At 36.4% G+C, this 21,283-nt stretch overlaps 1 protein-coding gene and 1 long non-coding RNA gene across 3 annotated transcripts in view; both read left to right on the forward strand.

Annotated features, from left to right (window-relative positions):
• The window catches only part of LOC105358411 (uncharacterized), a 58,320-nt gene that overhangs the window by 28,236 nt on the left and 8,801 nt on the right, over positions 1 to 21,283 (forward strand). The window contains exon 1 of one of the 2 annotated variants that reach the window (XM_078942683.1): positions 21,194 to 21,275. The exons of the other annotated variant lie outside the window; for it this stretch is intronic. Within the exon in view, the coding sequence (XP_078798809.1) occupies positions 21,227 to 21,275 (49 nt within the window). The 5' untranslated portion in view covers positions 21,194 to 21,226. Of the gene's footprint in view, positions 1 to 21,193; positions 21,276 to 21,283 lie in introns of those variants that run through there. 2 annotated transcript variants of the gene reach the window in all.
• Positions 12,528 to 14,514, forward strand: LOC144990089 (uncharacterized). The gene is made up of 2 exons (XR_013654033.1): positions 12,528 to 13,483; positions 13,622 to 14,514. It is a non-coding gene; the product is annotated as an uncharacterized LOC144990089 (long non-coding RNA).

Raw genomic sequence — 21,283 nt, forward strand, 5'->3', positions numbered from 1 at the left:
GTTGAGCGTAATTACATCAACTCACATCCAGTCTTCTGTAACTGACATACCCAGAGTAAGTAAGTTCAGGCTGATTTCAGCCAGAGTTCAGGCGTAAAGTCAGGCCAGTTTAAACATGTAACTTCCAACTTCCAGTAGGGGTGCTTTATAAACTCATCATCCTCTCCTTCACTCTCACTCATGGTGCAGAGACATAAGCACAGTAGGACTAAACAACTCACCAAAACATGGCACAACACAGTAAAACAGCTAAACAACTAAACACATTTGGTCAAAAAGCCAACTTAAACCAAAATCCGTCCAGACAGGCAAAGGAAATGGTATCCCACAATCCTTTGCGGTGCTGATCTAACAGCAGGACCAACGTTACACCTACTTAATTGAATTAATTTGAATGAAAGTAAAATAATTGTCTGGAAACTGTGTGTTATTTTTAAACTGACTTAACAAACAAATGATTTATGTTAACTGAAGCAAAAAACTATGTTAGATAAAAGTAAAACGTTTAATTTTCCAACATCCATACGTGGTCTTATCACCCTCTCATGGTGGAAAAAGTATTATCTGAGCTTCTTCATCCACTAAATCATCTTCAAATGGACACGCCATGCTGCTTCACCTCTCTGAAAACAAACTAAGCTTCAACTAAACCTGCTCCAGAGCAGGTTATATTCAGAGCATGAGTTGCTATGGCAACTTGACATACCCTGTAACATAACTCCATTTCTGGAACCGAAAGCTGAGGTTATCAACATCCTACGGTGGCCCTGAAGTGCAAACCATTCAACAAATCACTCGATACAAAAACATTTTTAAGATCACAGCAACTATTTAAAAAGCAGTATTACATTTTAGAAAAACAAAACAAAATTTCAGAAACCAAAACATAAAAAAGAAAAAAGAAAAAAACATTTCAGAAAACAAAATTCATTTCCAGAAAAAAAAAGAAATATTAAAAAATGAAAACATTTCAGAAAACAAAATTAATTTCCCGAAAAAAAAAGAAATATTAAAAAATGAAAACATTTCAGAAAAAAATGAAATATTAAAAAATGAAAAACATTTCAGAAAAAAAATGAAATATTAAAAAAATGAAAAACATTTCAGAAAAAAATGAAATATTAAAAAATGAAAAACATTTCAGAACACAGAATGAATTTCCAGAAAACAAAACGAAATCTTCAAAAATGAAAAACATTTCCAAACCGGAAGAAGCAGGTACTATGGGACAACGCTGATTGGATGATGATTTCTGTCAATCATTTGAACTAAAAATCGTCCAAACAACAATGTACCATAATAATCCACGTATTTCCCATTTATATATTAAATCAAAAATGCAGCAAACAGATAATGAAGGTTTAAATTATTTTTTGAATATTTCGTATGAAGCAGAACGGTCACCCGGAAGTAGTTTGTGTGGATGACGTCCGTTCCGCAGGTAAACAATGAAAGGAAAGGACGATAAAACGTTAACTTAAACGTTAATCTTTGAATATTTAGCGGATGTGATTACAGAACGCACGCAGAAATGTCAACACCAACCAGGTTTACAAATGTTTCGAAATTTCTGTGGGAGGATTCTGTCTGAAGCAGCAGTTGCGAAGAAACGGGTGTTAAGACGGCGCACATCAGGAAATGCAGTCCCGCCATCCACAGATAAGGTATGGAGGCACATTTGTTTGATCTAATTAATGCAGCGTTAAACGTGATTTCTAGGTGGGTGTTTACAGACAGATCCAAGATCCTTCAGTCATACGTTAATGACAGGTTACCTCATCAGCTGGAGAGGGGGTCACGTGGGCAGGATTCTAAGACAGGTGTACCAGCAGCATAAATAAGCAAAGCTGTCAGGTAAACTGCAGCAGTTTGTGCCTCAGAATAACATTTATGAATGCTTCTTATTCACACTATTAAGATATGTGACTTTAGAGTGTGTCAGTGCACAGAAACATGACAGTAAATGACTGGATGTGCACATCATCAGACATGTACAGGTGTGTAACTAAAGGTGGCAAAGTCTGTATGGTAAAAAAAATCTTTAAAAAAACATTTTAGTCTTTCAGGCAGAGGAGGAATACCAAATTGTTTTAGAATGTATTTTTATAAGACTGAAATAATTTATTTTATTCTGAGTTTGGTGTTTTGACCCCTCCCTAATGAATTTCTGGTTTAACCCATTTTCTCCTCATTTTGATGAACTCAACTTTTTCCTGAATGAAAGATGAACGGCAGCCGATGTTTTTCTGTCAGGGATTTTTAATTTATTAATTTATCTCTGTCAGGGATTTCAATGGCGCTGGAGTCCAGTGCAGAGGAAGGAAGCTGCAAGCATGTACGAGCAGGAACTGGGGTCCCCTTACCTGTGCATCTTCCTCTGGATGTGATGCTGAGCAGCAATGTCGACAAACCTTTCCTGACATGACTCTTTTTGATATAGTTGTTAAGCACAAACAGACTTTCCCAGATGCATTTTTTCCTCTAATAAATGTGACTGACAGGTACGCTGAGTAAATGCTGAATGTAAACGTAACATTTGATTGACTGCATGAAGAAGCCCATAAAGGAAAATCCACAACCGTTTCTTTGTTTCTGTTACTGAATAACGTATTCATATTAAGTTTTCAATAAATATACTGCATTGCTATGAAACAAATTTGTTTATTTTCATATCCATTATTACAATCCTCACGTCAGCATTCAGTTTTTTTCATTGACAAAGAAACATTTATAAACAACAGCTTTGAAAATCAAACATCAACTTTGTTAATAAAGCTTTAAAACCTAAAATGGTAAACATGGAAAAACTCCTAAATGAAGCAAGTCTAATAGGAACATTTTAAACTGGAGTTTTGCTTAAAGGAACATTAAGTTGTTTGGAGTTGTACAAGTGTTTGATGCGATTCCTCAGATGTGATTTCCAGATCATCAGCCCGACGCTAAAGCCAGGAATTGTGCTTCGTTTTTCACTCCCCACTGCATAATTTACAACTAATCAGGCTTATGCAGCAGGTTAAAGACTTTTTTTAAAGGACCTGCAACTTAAAAAAAAAAAAAAATTAGATATTAAGGTTACATATTTATTGATTACATTGAACATAAATCATGGTGACTTGCCTGGACACTGCACAGTGATATGAATGACTTTAGTCTTTTTGAATTCCCATGTAGAGCTGCCATCTGTTCTTCTGCAGCACAAACCTTTCTGGAACTTCGCCTTGAGTAACTTCACCTGCAGAAATATCACATGTTAATTCAATTAAGTATTTTATAAACTTTTAAAGTTCATTTTTAAGTGTCAGTAAATGTATATGCATGGTTCAAAAATATACAATGCACTTAAATATTATTTCCCATAATTACTTGTTTACTGATTTCAGTCTTAAAGTCGATTTTTAGCAACACTGATGCCATATAATTACTGTATAAATCCCAGAATCAGGCTGGCTCGGAGCTTTTTCTCTGTCACCGAAAACGGGAACGGCTATCATGTGAAGACGGTTCGTCTCATCGGGTTCCTTTTGCGCATGCGCAAGATAAAAAGAAATTATCTTTTCAAAGCAGCACTTTAATTAACATCCTAAAATTAACATCCTTAGAGACATGTGACTGACAAAAGAAAAGATCACAGACTTGATTCTTACCTGAAGATGATTAACAGCGTGAACCTTGCAGCCGTAGAAATTAGCGCACAGTGTTCAAAGTAAAAGTGCTCACAAACTACTTCCGGGTGATCGTGTGTCAGGCGAAATGTTAAAAAAATAATTTAAAAGTTCATTAACAGTTTGCTGCAATTTTTATTTGATATATAAATGGGAAATACGTGGATTATTATAGTACATTGTTGTTTGGACGATAAAATCCGGCATCGCTTCATTTAAAATACTTTTCAGTTCAACTGATTGACAGAAATCATCATCCAATCAGCGTTGTCCCATAGTACCTGCCTCTTCCGGTTTGGAAATGTTTTTCATTTTTGAAGATTTCGTTTTGTTTTCTGGAAATTCATTCTGTGTTCTGAAATGTTTTTCATTTTTTAATATTTCATTTTTTTTCTGAAATGTTTTTCATTTTTTAATATTTCATTTTTTTTCTGTAAATTAATTTTGTTTTCTGAAATGTTTTCATTTTTTAATATTTCTTTTTTTCCCCTGGAAATTAATTTTGTTTTCTGAAATTTTTTTTATTTTTTATTTTTTTTTTTTTTAAGTTTTGGTTTCTGAAATTTTGTTTTGTTTCTAAATGTAATGCTGCTTTTTAACTTTTTTTTTTTTTTTTAATTTTTGTTGTGATCTTAAAAATGTTTTTGTATCGAGTGATTTGTTGAATGCTTTGCACCTCAGGGCCACCGTAACTTCCTTAGCCTGAAACTTATCGTGAGAGCTAGCATAACCTGCTTTCTGGAATACCCCCCAGAAGGATGCTCTGTCCAGATGTTTGTGTATTTGTTGGTTTAAGGGTCATTGAAAGAGGAATGTTAAGATAATGTTGAGAATGTTGAGAATGGTGAAATAGTCAGTTATTCAGAGTGAGAAAGAGAGAGAGTGTGTGTGTGTATATGAGATGAAAGAGAGGTGCATGTGTGTGTGGAAGGGGTTTGACCTCCAGGGTAGTCTCTGGCTCTGGCTAAGCTGCATTTGATGTGTGTATTGAGGGAGGACACTTTCCTTGAAATAAACACAAGTACAAAACTTGCTGTTGTGTTGTAGGGAGAGGAGTGTGTTATGGAAAATAATACTACTTTAATTGCGTGTTTGTGTGTGTACGTCTTGGCATGTCAGTGTGTGGTGTGGCTCTTTGACTCTCACAGTGAAAAAAAATCGGCTCTTGGTGTTAAACTTGTTCGCCACCCCTGATATAGTGAGTACAGGAAATGAACAAACAGCATTTTTTCTGTTATAACACTTCTGACAGGGAGAAAAACTTCCTTTTTATGATACTAAACTGATGAACAGTTGAGCTTTATCTTCAAATATAAAGACATCAAATGTCTTCTTTTGTTTTATTTTTACCTTCAGAGACTTCATTTTATATTTTTTAATCTAATTTTATTCTTTCACCCTGACATCACTCACAAATGTACTGACACTAAAAATATTGAGTGGGTGGAGCCAAGACTTTTTCTATTTAGTCATCATCAAAGAAGAAATTAACATTTACAGCAAGAGACCAACAAACTAAGAATGACTTTACTGCTGGAAATAATCCTTATTTTCATGCTTCAATCTGGAGGTAATTTATGTTTTTTTGATGTTTTGCAAAATAATTCTTACCCTGGCTTTAAAACTTTAAAGGGTCTGTTTTATAAAATACATTATTTTTGTTTTATTTTCTTTGAAAAAAAGTTGTTTATTGTTAAAACAGGTAATTTAAAGTATGCAGATTTTAAAAAATTCTTAGTTTTATTATTGTTGGACAAAAAAATTTAATCTTCAGATTCCTTAGGAAGAGTTTTGTAAACAGAATTCTTTATAAAAACTAATAAAAATTTAGTTTTCAAATTTCCATTTGCTGCAAAAATGCATATTTGAACAGTTGAAGCTGTGAAGATGGTGAACAATGTGAACACAGAGAAGAAAAGTCAAAAAGTTGAAATATTTTATATATATATATATATATAAATACATATCTATTTATATACCATATTTGTCCAACTTCCTGAAACTAAAATGACTTTTGTAAAAATGAAAAGAATCTATGTTTTGTTGAGTAAAGAAATAATTAAGGAAGAGAATAAAGGAAGACTTTCAAGAACACAAATATTAAGGCTACAGATTTCAGAAATGGATTGACTGACCTCATATTTTAGCACTAAAATAATTTACTTAAAGTTTCTTTTCATTTATGGTTGAAATTAAATCAATGTTAGAAACAATGTTTGCAAATGACTTTAGTTTTAATGCCTAAAAGGTTGTAAATAATCTAAATGTTGGTTTGTTTGTAGCTGTTTCTTTCCATTTCTAAAAGCACAAACTAATAACTTGAAAAGAGACAAAGTATTTGAAATACCATAAATTACAGGAAAATATAAGTATATAAACTGAATTCACAATTCTATTCAGAAAATGTCAGAGTTAAAGATGTGAATGAGGTCAATATTAGAGGAATGTAAACATGTGTGCAGACTGTGGATTTCTACTCTGTATTTAGAAACCTGAAGTTTTTATCAATGATTCTGTTTGTGATTCTGATTGTAATTTTCTGTTTCTTCTTGTTTCTGCAGGTTTCAGTTTGAAAGTGGAGAGACTCTATAAAAGAGTTGGAGAGGACGTCTATTTACCGTGTGATGTTGATAGATCCTCTGACTATGATGTTTACTGGTGTACCTACAAAGTTGGAATTTTTAAAGAAGAAATAAGCTGTAAAGAAAATGTTGTCCAGAGTTCAGTTGAAGATTCCAGGATGAGTGTGAGCAGTGATTGCTCTCTGCTCATCAGAAACATCACTGATGAAGATGCTGATCGATACGTATGTCGGGACAGAAAAAATTACCACATTAAGGCCCAGGTGTTCCTTACTATTTTGAACAGTGAGTATTCTGACTTGAATAATTCTGATAACATAAATATCAACATTCTGATCTGATCCAAAAAAAGCTCAAATCCTGAAGAGACTCTGACATGTGAACTCATTGAATCATTTAGGTTGGAAAAAGGTCAAACTGCTGACAAAGAATGTTTAGTGTGAGAGATGTGAGAGAGTCGACTCATGGGAGAAAATATCATTACATGTTTCATTCTTTCTATAGTAAATAGGTTGAATTGATGAATCCATAAACAGTAAAGATCAATGTCTCTGATTATCACTGATTAATGAGGTGAACAGAGAGTTTGAGAGTTTCCTGTTTAGTTTAACTTAATAAACTTCAGATCAGTTTGATTGATTTTAGTCAAAACTGTAAATGTGTCACACATTAAAAAAATGTTAAATAGAAAATTCAATGAAGGACAAAAAGAATAGACTGAAAACTATTTCCTATTGTTTGTTTTTCTTTAGTCTCTTCGTCTCCTTCAGATGTTCATGGAAGAGTCGACCTAACATGCTCATTAAAACATAAAAATGGACCAAATGCCTGTAATGAAAACAGCATCATCTGGATGGATGAGACAGGATCTCAACTGTCTGGTAAAAATCCAGAGTTTGAAGTTAAAAAACAAACAAACTGTGATTCTGTTCTGACTGTGAAACATCAGAGTGGAAACAACAAAAGATTCACCTGCAAGTTTGTTAAAGATGATGAAGTGAAGATAGATGCTGTCTACGTTCTAACAGGTAAGACATTTTGAAGGATTTATTAATCTTCTTTACCGTTTATTCCCTTTCGGGGTCACGGGGCTGCTGGAGCCTATCCCGGCCACTTGGGCGTAGGCAAGGGATGCCCTGGACTGGTCGCCAGTCTGTCGCAGGGTAGAATATCCTCAATCACACATCCATTCACTCTCACACTCACACCTATGGACAATTTAAAGTTGCCAATTAACCTATGTAGCATGTTTTTGGACGGTGGGAGGAAGCCGGAGATCCCGGAGAAAACCCACGCATGCACGGGGAGAACATGCAAACTCCACACAGAAAGGTCCCCCATTGATGCTGTGTTTTTCATGTCCCCCAGCCGGGACTTGAACCAGGGGCCTTCTCGCTGTTGCTTGCTTCTTGCTTTTGAAGGATTTTAGTTTATAATTGTGTTTTATCAAATCATATTTTAACCACATATTTGTTCACAGTTTAGAAACAAAAACACATTCTGTTCTTTTCAGTGATTCCTGTGAATCTTTGCTCTGTCAGGATTTTCAGATTCAAACACAAACAAACTTTTACACAACATCACTGTGGATCATTTTAAAACACATTCAATGTCAATCAAAAACATCTATTTTTAACTTTTCAATGTAAATTGAATTGTTTTTATTTTCTACCAAACAAGCAAATAAATAAAATGAAGAACAAAATTAAACTTTGAACAGTAACACATTTACGCTGGTTGTTATATATTGATACCTCATATTAATTATCATTATATGTATTCTCTTATTTAATGTAATCATTACAGAAAAAAAGAAAGATAATGAAAAAAATACATGTTTTTAGATTTTGAGCAATCAAAGCAAGAATATTGCACTAAATAATAAAATCATTAGTTATACATTCATACTAAGACGTATCAAACGTAAGATAATTAGACATAAAATTAAAGATTGCTTGAAAGGGAGTGAAAGGGAGTTGTCTCTGGGTGAGCTGCCGAACTCAGGAGAACCATGTTTCCCAGTAGAACTGTGTGAGCTTTTCAAACCAGAAATGTCGCTCAGTCCTTAGAGACCGTTCAAACAATCATTTGGATTTGTGTTTTCAGTCGTGTCCTTGGTTGATGTTGAAAAAAGTACTGATCACACGGATTAAAAATAATGATGAGCAAACAGGAGCTTCATAATATTCAAAACATTAATTAAAGCAGGTTTAGAAGATCATCTCGTGTATTACAGAGCATAGCTTTGTATGTGGCAGCTCGGCGTCTTTACAGTGGAACTCATTTCCTCTTACAGTATTTTACAGAGTACTGCTAATGACCAAATGATTTCTTCCAACCGAAAGTGTGACCAGGTAAACGTTTGTCATAATTGGAAAAAGTTTTTCTGGGCTCATATACACGGTTGAATTCTAATCCGATCTTTGATCCGATCCAGATGTTTTGCACATGTAACGACGACTTTTGATTTATTACTGCATCTGTTAGCTTAAACATCCATGATCAAACACTTCTCAAAGTCTTTAATTTTGTTTACAACCAGAACCTTGGACCAGTCCCGTGGTCAGAGTGGTTTAACAAAGATCCTGCAGCCTTTTACCCCAAGTGTTCAGAATCTGATGACACTTCCTGAGAAGCCTGGCATGTTTGGCGATTTCAGAATTCCTTCTGGCCAGATGGTGGTTTAGATAAACAGCAGATCCTTTAAGATTCCTCCTTTGATTCATCAATGCTAGCTTTTGTTTTATTCACAAACCTGATGAAGATTGCTTGTTTATCCGTCTTTTTTCTCCTGGGTAGCGGGTGGCAGATCTCGATGGTATTTAGATCCAGGGAAATCCCTTTAGACCTGAGAAATGATTCCACCTGTTGTTCCAGAGTCTCTCCCTTGATCCCAGGTTCATTTATTTATTTATTTATTTATTTATTTATTTATTTATTTATTTATTTATTTATTTATTTATTTATTTATTTATGTGAGACAACAGAAAAACAAAACAAAACAACAACAAACCCTGGGGGAAAAACTGATCTGACAAACACAGACAACTACCAATACTAACACATAAAGGGAGGGGATAAAAAATAAAGAGGAAAGGTGTGTGTGTGTGTGTGTGTGTGTGTGTGAGAGAGAGAGAGAGTGTGTGTGTGATTTAAGGACAACAAGAGAGAATTCCATCCCCAAGCTTGAACTAACTGTCATACATTCTGTTAACTATACATAGTTAGGGATACATCATTAGAGAATCATATAGTTAGACAGGAAAGGCTCGAGACATATATAACTATATGCATTCATTATATTCTTGATACTGGAAAAATCAATAGCGGTATCCCTCCTGAAACCCACACTGTAAATAATTATCTTGTCATTGTTTCAAAAATAAATAAATAGATAAAACAAATAAACAAACAAACAAACTTGAGAGTAATTACCCATAGCCATCAGACACCCACAAATGAAGAATGAAGTGAATAGGGCATTATAGAGAGAAAAGGGTGGGGACACAAGACAGTCATATATTTATTTCTAAGATGAAACTTAATGTTCATTTAGGAACTCCATGAAGGATGACCATTCAGATAGTGATTTCGCCGTGTCGGGGAGAGAATAATAAACTGGCTAAAAAAATGTATTCAAGATATACATTTTCCATATAGACTGGTTTATGGTGTTCTTTGAATTCCAGCTCATGAAAATGTTTTTTTTTAGCAATTGTTATTGCTACAAGAATGAATTTAATCTTAGATGGGTCAATATTCAAACATTCTGATAGGTCTCCTAAAAGACACAGTGAGGATGATAAAGGGATGAGGCAGGCCAAGAAGGTAGATAAGGTTTGGGTAATTTCTTCCCAAAATTCTTCAATGGGTGTGAAGTCCCAAGTTGCGTGAATATATGTGTCCGGGGAATTTCAAATGCAAAATGTGCAGATCCCTGTTTCAAATCCCATTCTTGACATTTTCTCTCTTGTGTAGTGAATTATATGGAGGGTTTTGTATTGTATGAGTTGTAAGTTAGTGTTTTTTGTCATGGTATAGATGTTTTTACATATTTGAGCCCAGAACTCAGTGTTACCCGAAATTGAAAGATCATTTTCCCACTTTGTTTTGGGAAGTGATAAAGATTCATCTGAGGATATGATTATTTTATATATTTTAGAGAGAAGTTTCCTTCTTGAGGTTATTTTTATTAAATCTGCTACTGCAGGTGGAATATCTAGATTTATTGTAGTTAAAGATATTTTAGCTTCTATTGAAGATTTAAGTTGTAGATATTCTAAAAATTGACTGTTCCTGATGCCGTATTCTTGGATAATATAAGAAAATTGTACTAGACCACTGGAATTAAAAATATGTGATATGTGAGATGTGTAATACCCTTAGTAGCCCAGGATTGTAGATTGATTGGTTTTGTATTGCTTAAAATATCTGGATTGTTCCAAATAAGTGTAGAATAAGATACAGATAGACTTGAGTTTGTAATTTTTTTTAGAGTTTCCACCAGGCATTGAGAGTAGAGGCTATTGTCATTACTTTATAACGTGGATGACTCTTAATAGATTGACTTAGAAATGGGATGTCTGAGATTCAGCTCCCTATTAAAAAACAAGTTCAGACTCCAGTGAAGCTTTAAATACTCCTACAATCTAATGATAGGGAGGAGCCATAGAGGAGGAATTTAGATTTTTTCGTTGTCTTGAAGTTGAGTCACGGCGTCTGAACTTATTTTTTTGTCTTTCTAAAATGTTTCACCACCAGGGGTGTCAAACTCATTTTCACTGAGGGCCACATCAGCATAGCGGCTGTCCTCAAAAGGCCAGATATAACTTATACATGCAACTAAATGTAGTGAAAAATAAATGTAACTACTCCTTAATGTTAAATAACTCATTGTTTATTTATTATAACTTTTTAAAGTGACAATTACAGTTGCATAGAAAACATATATTTGCTTGTTACTCTTGCTTAATTACTTTTTTATTTGATTCTGTCAGGTTAGGTTATATTGACAGTGTTTAAGTCCTATATATGAATAAATACAAACCACTTTTTATTTTTTATTCTAAGAAATTAAAAAATGCGCTCGTGGGCCACATAAAATGACAGGGCGGGCTACATTTGGCTCGCGGGCCTCGAGTTTGACACATGTGACTTAGACTCTTGTTTATCCTTTATTTTTGTAAACTTTTAGCTTCAACATGTCTGACACCATTACAGAGTGGGTGGAGCCAAGACTGATTTTTTAATTAGATCATTACTAAATAGAAAATCAAACCATGAACTAAACATTTGTAACAGACCAGCATCCAACAAAGACAGGATGGCTCTAAAACTGTAACTATTGACCATTTTTATCCTCCAATCTCAAGGTAAAGGTCCAGTTTAGTAAAAGTTGATGAACGGGACAATTAGGCGAAACATGGATGAGAGTAAAAAACACAAATATACACTCCTGATCAATGCCACACAATTGACCGGTTGGACTTTGCAAACACCAAACATTGGGGGGGTCAATCCACCGAATGGTTCCCGAGCACAGCTGTGTCTGCAGCTCACGGGAGGTCAAATGAGGAGAACACATTTCCTACACCAAGGTGTGTGACAGCTAACGGTACTTTAACTTGTAACTTCAATGAAACTATGGAGATTCAGGTTTGGAAGGTGCCAAAGCCAAGCTGGCTATGTGGAGATGTTGCAGGGAGAATGACTCATGACTAAGCAGAATCATCTGTGTGGTGATGACTGGACTTTTCTACAGGTCAAAGCTGCAGTTCACAACACCCGCATGACAGAAAATAATTTTCAAGAAACTAACAGAATGAATAACAAGTGATCTGTCATGATCTGTGACACGTGACAAACCCAGTTGCTGTAACCCGGAAGGAGGAGGCTGATAAGTGGAAGGTAAGCGGATTTAGTGGAGTAATGAGTCCAGGTGACTTGACGGAGCGGAGGCTCAGATGAAGAAACAGGTTTTCAGAGTTCATGTGGGGGACTCGGTTGAGTCAGGATGACCAAGATTTCAACGTGACTGGAGCGAATAGTCAGCAGCTTGGCGGGATATACTTGGCTATGACGAGGCTGGCGTTCTTGGCTGCGGCGAGACTGGAGCGCCTGGAACGCTTGGCTGTGGCGTGGCTGGAGCGCTTGGCTGTGGCGTGGCTGGAGTTCTTGTGGAGCGTCCGGATATTCAGCTTCTGCTTGAGGTGGTAGAGGACTCTGGTGACACTCATGGATCGATAGACCTGAGGCACAGCAAAACAAGGCAAGCATAGGATAGCGAGACAAGGAGGCCAGACATAGAGGCTAACAAGGCAAAGCACCATCATTGTTAACGAACTGGCGACGAATGCTGGAGGTGGGTCTCCTTAAGTAGCAGGTGATGAGATGAGTGGTCACAGCTGAGAGTCTGGAACAGAGCTGGGAGGGGGAGGAGTCTGACAGGCCACCAGGACATGATCTGTTGATCACCTCAACAGATTTCTGCTGTTTAAACAAATGAAAATATTTTCTCTGAATAGTTTCTAAAATTGGGCTGCACGGTGGCGCAGTGGTTAGCACTCTTGCCTCACAGCAAGAAGGCCCCCGGTTCAAGTCCCGGCTGGGGGACATGAAAAACACAACATCAATAGGGGACCTTTCTGTGTGGAGTTTGCATGTTCTCCCCAAGCATGCGTGGGCTTTCTCCAGGATCTCCGGCTTCCTCCCACCATCCAAAAACATGCTTCATAGGTTGATTGGCAACTTTAAATTGACCATAGGTGTGAGTGCGGGAGTGAATGGGTGTGTGAGTGAGGACATTCTACCATGCGACAGACTGGCAACCAGTCCAGGGCATCCCTTGCCTACGCCCAAGTGGCCGGGATAGGCTCCAGCAGCCCCGTGACCCCAAAAGGGAAAAACGGTCAATAAGATGAATGAATAGTTTCTAAAATTGTAAAATCTGCTCTTTATTTGGAACATGGTGTGCTGGTAAATGTATTCAGATGCTGTCTATGTTCTGAACTTTTTAGGTAAAACTGTTTTTTGTTATTTTATTTAAAAAGTATAATCCATACACATCTATTTAGTTGATGTTGGTAAATCTTTTATCTGCAGATGTTTCTGGTCACAACTTCATCATCATCATTGGAGCCGTGATGAAGGTGGTGTTGATGTTTCTGGGTGTGGTTGCTGCTCTGGTCTACATGTACAGGAAGAGAACCAAAGAGAACGAGGACCAGAGAACTAGAACAAGTACTTTCACTCTTTTACTCTTCATCATTTCCTGTTTTTCTCAGCTCATGAAAAGAAATTAATTTGGTGATCTAAAACATTATTTGAACTTTAAGAAATGAAAAAATCTGCTTGATCTTCTAAATTCTGCTTCCTCAGGGAGAAGAACTGTGGATGGTGATGAAGACGATCTGTGAAGAATAGATGCAGCAAAACTCTTCTTAGAACAAATACATAAAAATTAAGAAAAATTACACATTTCTATGTAAAGAATGCAAATATTTTCTTTTCTGATCATTTTTCTTTATTTCTTTTCAAATATTTCTGTTACAATATTATCTTTTTTTTTTTTTGCTCAGAAACGAATTCACCTGCAAAGTTTCTAAGCAGCCTGTTCAATAATAGCTACAGTTAAAAGCTTTAATGAAAAGGATTGTTTTTTTTTTCAAGAAGAGTTCAGCAGGACAACTTCTTGGTCGACCTCTAGGCATTTAAACTCAGGGTTGAAAGAGAACAGATAAAAAATGATATTTGCACTGAAACCCTCTTTCCTGTTCTAGTGGTGGTGTCTGGTTACAGCAGAGGAGTCCAAACTTAGTGCAAAGAGGGCCAGACTTGGTGAGGTGAAACTGTCTGACCATTCAGCCTGAATCCTTGAAGTGTTTTAGTCATTAATGCTAATGAACACTTTTAATGCAGTGGTATGTGGAGTTTCTTTTTTAAGGCAGAAAGAGGAAGCACAGAAAATTGACTCCATCAATCCTAAAAGAGAGGAAAGTAGTGATAAAGTCTCTGCTGCTGAAGATGACTGCTAATCTTAGCCAGAGTCAAAGTCTAAATAAAAATAAACAACTTTTTGAACTCGAGTTCTTCTCCTTGTGTTACTGATGAAGTAACATGAATTTGGGCAGAGAGTTCAGATTTACAAAAAAGGTTAACTCCAGTCATATACTCATCACTGTGTGTGTTTCAGACAAAAAAAAGCATCACATCTAATCTGTATTTGATAACTGCATCCAGAAAATGATTAAAATAAACTTGTTTCTATGGAAGATGCATTGTTTTCAAACCAGCAGACATAATCCTCAATGACCCGCCTGCATTCCTTCATCTGTCACACATCAAAAGATGATAGTATCATCCAAACCGCTCTGCAGGTGGCAGTGGTCAGAGTTGTAGATGAAGTCAGTTGTGTACAGGCTAAAGAGAAAGGCTGAAAGGACTGCCCTGTGGAGCTCCTGTGCTGCAGGCGGCCTTATCAGACACACAGTCATGGAGCCTCAAAGACTGAGGTCTGTCAGTCAGAGAGCCAATGATCCTTGCAGAGCTCCCCAACTGCTGCAGTTAAAGAGGGATCTGTCCAGCAGATAGATGATGGCGTCATCCAATCCAGTTATGGGTCTGTAAGCAAACTACAGAGGGTTAAACATTGAGTTAGGCATTGGCCAGAGAGGGGTGCAGGATGAGTCTCTCCAACGCGTTTATCAGGTGAGACATCAGGGCCACAGGCCTGTAGAGGTTGAGTTCCCTGGGATGTGCAATCTTTGAAACAGGAAGTCTTCCATAGTACAGGAACCCTCTCCAACTTCAGGGGCAAGTGGTAGATGTAGCAGGGGTGGGGTAATTTCACTTCACTTCCTCCTGCTCCTTTTCAAGCAATTCATTAAACTCTTTTTCAAATACTTGTATTATAGGCCTACAAATATGTGCATTTACGAGCAAGAGGAATTATAATGGTCTAATTTATATGTGGATGTACGTGGATATGTATCTTTTCTTTACTTAGTCTGAGAATCCAGCTTTTTGCAAAATTTACATAATTTAAAAAGGTGCTCTGTCCTCCCACTAAAATATACCTAATAGGACCCAACGTTTGAGGTGCTCTGTGCGCGCCTGATTCCAATTTTTATAATTTGTTAATTTTTTATAATATTTGATAACATTTAATTATATTTTGACTTTTAAATATAAAAAGAATACTGCACCGTGTTGACAGTACACAAATGTTAATAAAAAATGAAATTGTACGTGTCTTTATAGGTGGCCAGATTTTTTTGATGGGTGCCAGTTCTACCTCTGGTCACCATGTGGGGGCGTACCTGCTACTTTCCCAGACACACTTGCAGCACCACAACTTCATGCTTTGTTATTCGGGTTGTTTAAATATATTAAAAGTACTTTAAGTGCTAAAACCAGGTTCGTCCTCTTATTTGCTATGGTCTGTAGCCAATTCTAACAATGTTACACAGCTAAGTATTTTCCAAATTGATGACAGAGACTCATTTGTCATCCAGGCTCATATATCAGCAGATGCTGAACCACAAGTGAAAATAAACCTTCTAGATTTTCATTATAGATTTACAGCTCTGGCCCTGCGACCCTCAGGCGAACTGTCCAGGATGTCTGCCTTCACCCACGAGTGAACTTTTCTCTTTTGTTTGGAAACTGTAACCTCCTGCTTGTGTTCTTAATAAAAGGAGAAGCAGACCTTTGAGAAGAGAAGCGTGGTGGATGTCTTCTGTCACACTGGCTTTTTCTCCCTCGTGCATGAGAAACTTGATTCTTGTTGTGGTCTGCTGTTTCTAATTGTGTTTTTCTTTATGTCTGGATGCATTTATCTGACATTTGCCTCGTCTGAGCTGCTTTCTGGCTCAAAACTGTACAGCTGGATTGCTCTAATACTGCTCTGCATTTTTGTTGCACCCAATGCATTTTGTTAACACCCAATGTGGTTTTTCTGTCTTTATCAGCACTTCTCTTTTCTTACCTCTTTCTCTTATCTGAACATAACATGTAACTTCCTAACAGAAACACTCACCCTAAACTAATTCTAATAGCAACTCTAATAAAACTCTACTAAGACCAAGCTTAATGTCTTCATAGTAGCAGCAGTGTTTACATGGACTAAAGTAATTGGAATAATAATAATAATAATCCATTTTATTTAAAAGCTTCTTTCTAGAAACCCAAGGACACTGTTCACAACAAAGGTTAAAAATCCACATTAAAAGCACAATAACTAGACAAAAATTAAAGGTGAATCAAAATGAAAAGGCAGAATTAAACAGATGAGTTTTGATTTAAAAGTATGTAAAGAGTCTATGTTATGGAGGTCAGGAAGGAAGGAATTCCAGAGTTTGGGAGCCGAGCACCTAAAGGCTCGACTTTCCATGGTAACAGTGGAGGAGGACCGAAAAGAACGAGAGGGAGTTTTGATATGGAGGAGGTCGTAAAGATATGGGGGAGCCAGGTTATGGAGGACCTTCAAGGTAAACAGCAAGAGATTGAATTTGATACTGGAGGTAATGAGAAGACAGAAGAGCTGGTGGAGAACTGGGGTGATATGACTGGAGGAAGGGGTTCTCGAGATGATGCAGGCAACTGAGTTATGGACCCGTTGAAGTTTATTGAAGGTCTTTTGAGGGAGACCAAAGAGGAGAAAATTACAATAACCTAGACAGGAAGTGACCAGGCTGTGGACCAGAATAGAAGCATAGTGGACGGTGAGGGAGGAGCGTGGGCGATTAATATTATGGAAATGGAAATGGGCAGACCGAGCAATGTCATTGATATGGGACTGAAACAATGATAGGTTATCCAGGAATACACCCAGACTCTTCACCTGCAGGGAGGGGGAGACAGAAGATGAGTCAATGGAAAGAGTAAAACTTGTGGCTTTGGAGAGGGTGGATTTAGAACTGACCAGAAGTAGGTCGGTTTTATCACTATTGAGCTTGAGAGATTATATATGATGTTGAATGCTGGTTCTAAGTTAAATTTAAGAGCATTTTGAAATTTGTTTGACATGTTAAGTTTTGAAATGCTAAATTGAAATTCTGATTCATGTCTTTTAAGGTGTTCAACCTGTCATGTTCAACATTTATCAGACAACTACCTGCCAAAATAGACACAAAGGCAAAGCAAATTAGATGAGTGATGGATTTGATTCCATGTCCTTTGGAAATCACAGTCTATCGAGTCAGACAGTAGCTGGAGGAGACCAAAAGACTTGACAAGAAGAGGACCAAGGACAGAACCATGGGGCACACCAAAAGAGACTGAGGAAGGCAGAGATTTAAATGAGTTAAGCTGAATGAAGTCGGTCCGGCCTGAGAGGTAGGAGTGAAACCAACGGAGGGGGTTGGAGTTGATGCCGAGGAAGCAGATCCTTTGGAGGAGGACGAAGTGAGTAATTGTGACCATAAAGCCACCGTGCCGTGGTGCAGCGGTAGGGCGGTCGACCCATGATCATAAAAATGCAGGTATGATTCCCGCCTTGCACGCCCATGAGTTGATGCGTCCTTGGGCAAGACACTGAACCCCACCTTGCCTCTGATGGTAGGCGGGTGCCTGTGTTTGGCAGCGGAGCCGCCACCAGTGTGTGAATGTGTGTGTGACTGGGTGAATGGTCTGTGACTGTAAAGCGTTTTGGGCTTTTTAGGTAGAAAAGCGCAATATAAGTATATGCCATTTACTATAAAGTTGAGAGGCGACTATTTTCTCAAGAATTTTGGAGATGAAAGGAAAGTTGGAAATCGAATGGTGATTACTGAGAATATTGGGATCTGAACCAGGTATTTTAAGGATTTGTTTAAACAGCAGCCATTTTTAAAAAGTGATGGGACAAAACCAGTTGATAGTGAGGAATGAATAATGGTGGTAATGAGTGGAAGAAAGAGGGGAGACAGGCTATGGCTAAGGATGTTGTGTATCAAACCTCTGCCTCATACATTATAACCCACTACATTTTGTTAACACACAATGTGTTTTTTTTTATCTTTATCAGCACTTCTCTTTCCTTTTCTTTTGCTTTTATCTGAACAGGAAATGTAACTTCCTAACACTCACCCTAAACTAATTCTTATAGCAACTCTACTAAAACAGACCAGGCTTAATGTCGACACAATGTTAGTCATCTGTCAGCTTGAATATTAAAACTTCTATCAGTACTTTGGGATGTGGGAGGGATCGAGTTACCAAATACAGCACCTGATGTGTGTTAAAAAAGGAGAAAACAACAAAAATATCATGTTGCAGTTAAACCAATTCTTCAGAAACAAAAGAAAGTTGTTGGTTGTTCTTTGTGAAGCTTTGATGAAATCTCAATCGTGAAGATCTACCTCACTTCCATGAACTTTGGGCTGCTGTTATTTCACTCTACACTCCAATCATCATTACACCTTCAGTCTGAGCCAATAGATACATGCCCACCTTTCTTATCATATTTACATTTTTTAATTGAAGGATGTTTTACTTTTCTGGCTTGTAGATCATTTGCCGCCACTTAGAATGACGCTTTGGCATGGTGTAATCAATGCTGTCCGTTCATCCAACACATGCTAGACGTCATCAGCCCAGAGTCTAACCACCAAAGATTTCTAAAGGTTTTTGTTTCTGCAGATCTTTCTGGATCACAAATCTAATTTCCCCATTCTCTTCTGTCTTTCATCCAGTCCAAAGAGAAATCCATTCAAGTAAAATAAAAATAAAATGAAGCTTCAATACAAGAGGGCTTTATAAAAATAAACCTCTTATGTGGATATCTGTTTAACATTAGAGGCCCTCAGGTTTTATCTTTTTGCTCAGGTTTTGGACAGGACAAGTAGAAAAAAAAACATTTTAATGCATTTTTTTCCAAGAATTAGGTGTAATGACATCTTAAAAACAAAATAAGTAGCAAGCATTGTAAACAAGATATCTTTAGTAGAGCGTGTGGCATAAAGAGCTGCAGTGCAACACCTCTGCATATCAAAGGAACAAGTAACTTCCTCTTCTTCTTTTTTCAATGACAGCTGTGAGAAATGTAATGTGCAGATGATAGGTGTTAGAAAGGGTATTATAACTGCATGCATTATATTATTAAAAGATTGCAGTTTTTTTTTAAACATTGTTTTATAAACAGCCTTCAAAATCTGAAAAACATGATTAGTTTGCATTAGCTTGAACATCTTCTTCACTTCCAGGAACTTTGTGCTGCTGTTGCTTCACTCCACACTCCAGTCATCATGAAGCCTTTAATCTGAACCAATAGATAAACGCTCACCTTTCTTCTCATATTTTTACTTTTAAATTCACTTTCATAATAATTTTCCATTTCATCTCTTAACTTTCTAGACGGTTTTGCCGGCTCTCTCCTCCACCCTGTTCTCCAGGCCTTTGACATCCATCAGCGTCTATAGACTCTGGGGTTTATTCATCTGTGGTCTGAGCTTGTTTCACTCATACAAGACGCCATGGACCCAGAATCTAATCACCAAAGATTTATGGACGTATTTATTTCTGTAGATCTTTCTGTTTCTCTAATAAATCTTTACTTTTGTATTTGTCATCTCTCTTTATTGAAAATAGACACAAAATAATCTCCAAATTTGGTAACACTTTTTATTAAGATTCCTTAACAAGCTTTGTTAACACATTAACAAGCATTATAAATGAGCATTATGAATGTGGTAAAAACATCCCACACTTTAGATGAGGTGCAGCAAAACATTCAATAAACTGTTCACAAATTTGTTAAGCTTGTAAGCAGTTTATTAATATGGATTTTGAAGAAAATGGTCTGACTTTAGATGTTAATTAATCTTGTTAACACTTTCAGGTGTTTGCAAGACATCTATGATGCTAATGAATATCTTACTAGCATCTTACACATTAATAAAGCCTATTAATTTGTGGAGTTAGTTAATAAAACATGTTAAGCTTATCAACAGTTAGGTTTCTGTGAGGCATCTATAATGCTAATAAATGTTTTACTAGAACCCCAAACAATAATAAATACTTCTTAATTTGTTAACAAAGGTTGTTAATAAATCTTATATATATTTATATATATATATATATATATATATATATATATATATATATATATATATATATATATATATATATATATATATATATATATATATATATGTACATATATATATATGTACATATGTATGTATGTATATATATATATATATATATATATATATATATATATATATATATATATATATATATATATATATATATATGTATGTATATGTGTATATTTTGAATGTGTGTGTGTATATTTTGAATGTGTGTTTCTGTGAAATTTAACAAACTGTCCCACGTGTCCCTGTCATCCACTCCACTTGTCTGATGGGTCAGCCGCTGAAAGCAGCGTCTTCTCTCCCACCTCCCTTGCTGCTGACCACGTTACTGCGCAGGCGCTCCTGGGACTTGGAGGCCTATGGGGACTCGTGACTAGTTTTTGTTCTGTTGGGATTTTTGTTGAGTACTAGATCTGTTTGCAGGAGAGCTTGAGGCCCCTAGTGTTGTTTTTTTGTTTGGGTCTTGTCTTTCATTCCATTAATAATATATATTTGTTTTAAGTTGGAACCACGTCTTCCCTAGTTGAGTCCCCCATCTTCATTAGTGTGCCTGATTCGCTCGTGTTGACACATGAGTACAGAAAATGAAGAAACACTGAATTTCCTCTTTTAGGACACTCCTGACTGCATGAAAAAGAAAGACTTTCTTTTTATGACACTAAACTGATGAACTGTGGAACTTTATCTTCAAATATAAAGACATCAATTGTCTTTTTTTGTTTAATTTTTACCTTTAGAAATGTATTTTTATGTTTTATTTTATTCTAATTTATCCTTTCACTCTGACATCACTCACAAATGTACTGACACTAAAAATATTGAGTGGGTGGAGCCAATACTTTCTTTTCTATTTAGTCCTCATCAAAGAGGAAATGAACATTTACAGCGAGAAACCAAAAAACTAAAAATGACTCTACTGCTGGAATTAATCCTTATATTCATGCTTCAGTCTGGAGGTAATACA

Source organism: Oryzias latipes, chromosome 24, assembly GCF_053564925.1.
Source record: "Oryzias latipes strain Hd-rR chromosome 24, Olatipes_Hd-rR_3.1".
In the NCBI taxonomy this organism is placed as follows: Eukaryota; Metazoa; Chordata; class Actinopteri; order Beloniformes; family Adrianichthyidae; genus Oryzias; species Oryzias latipes.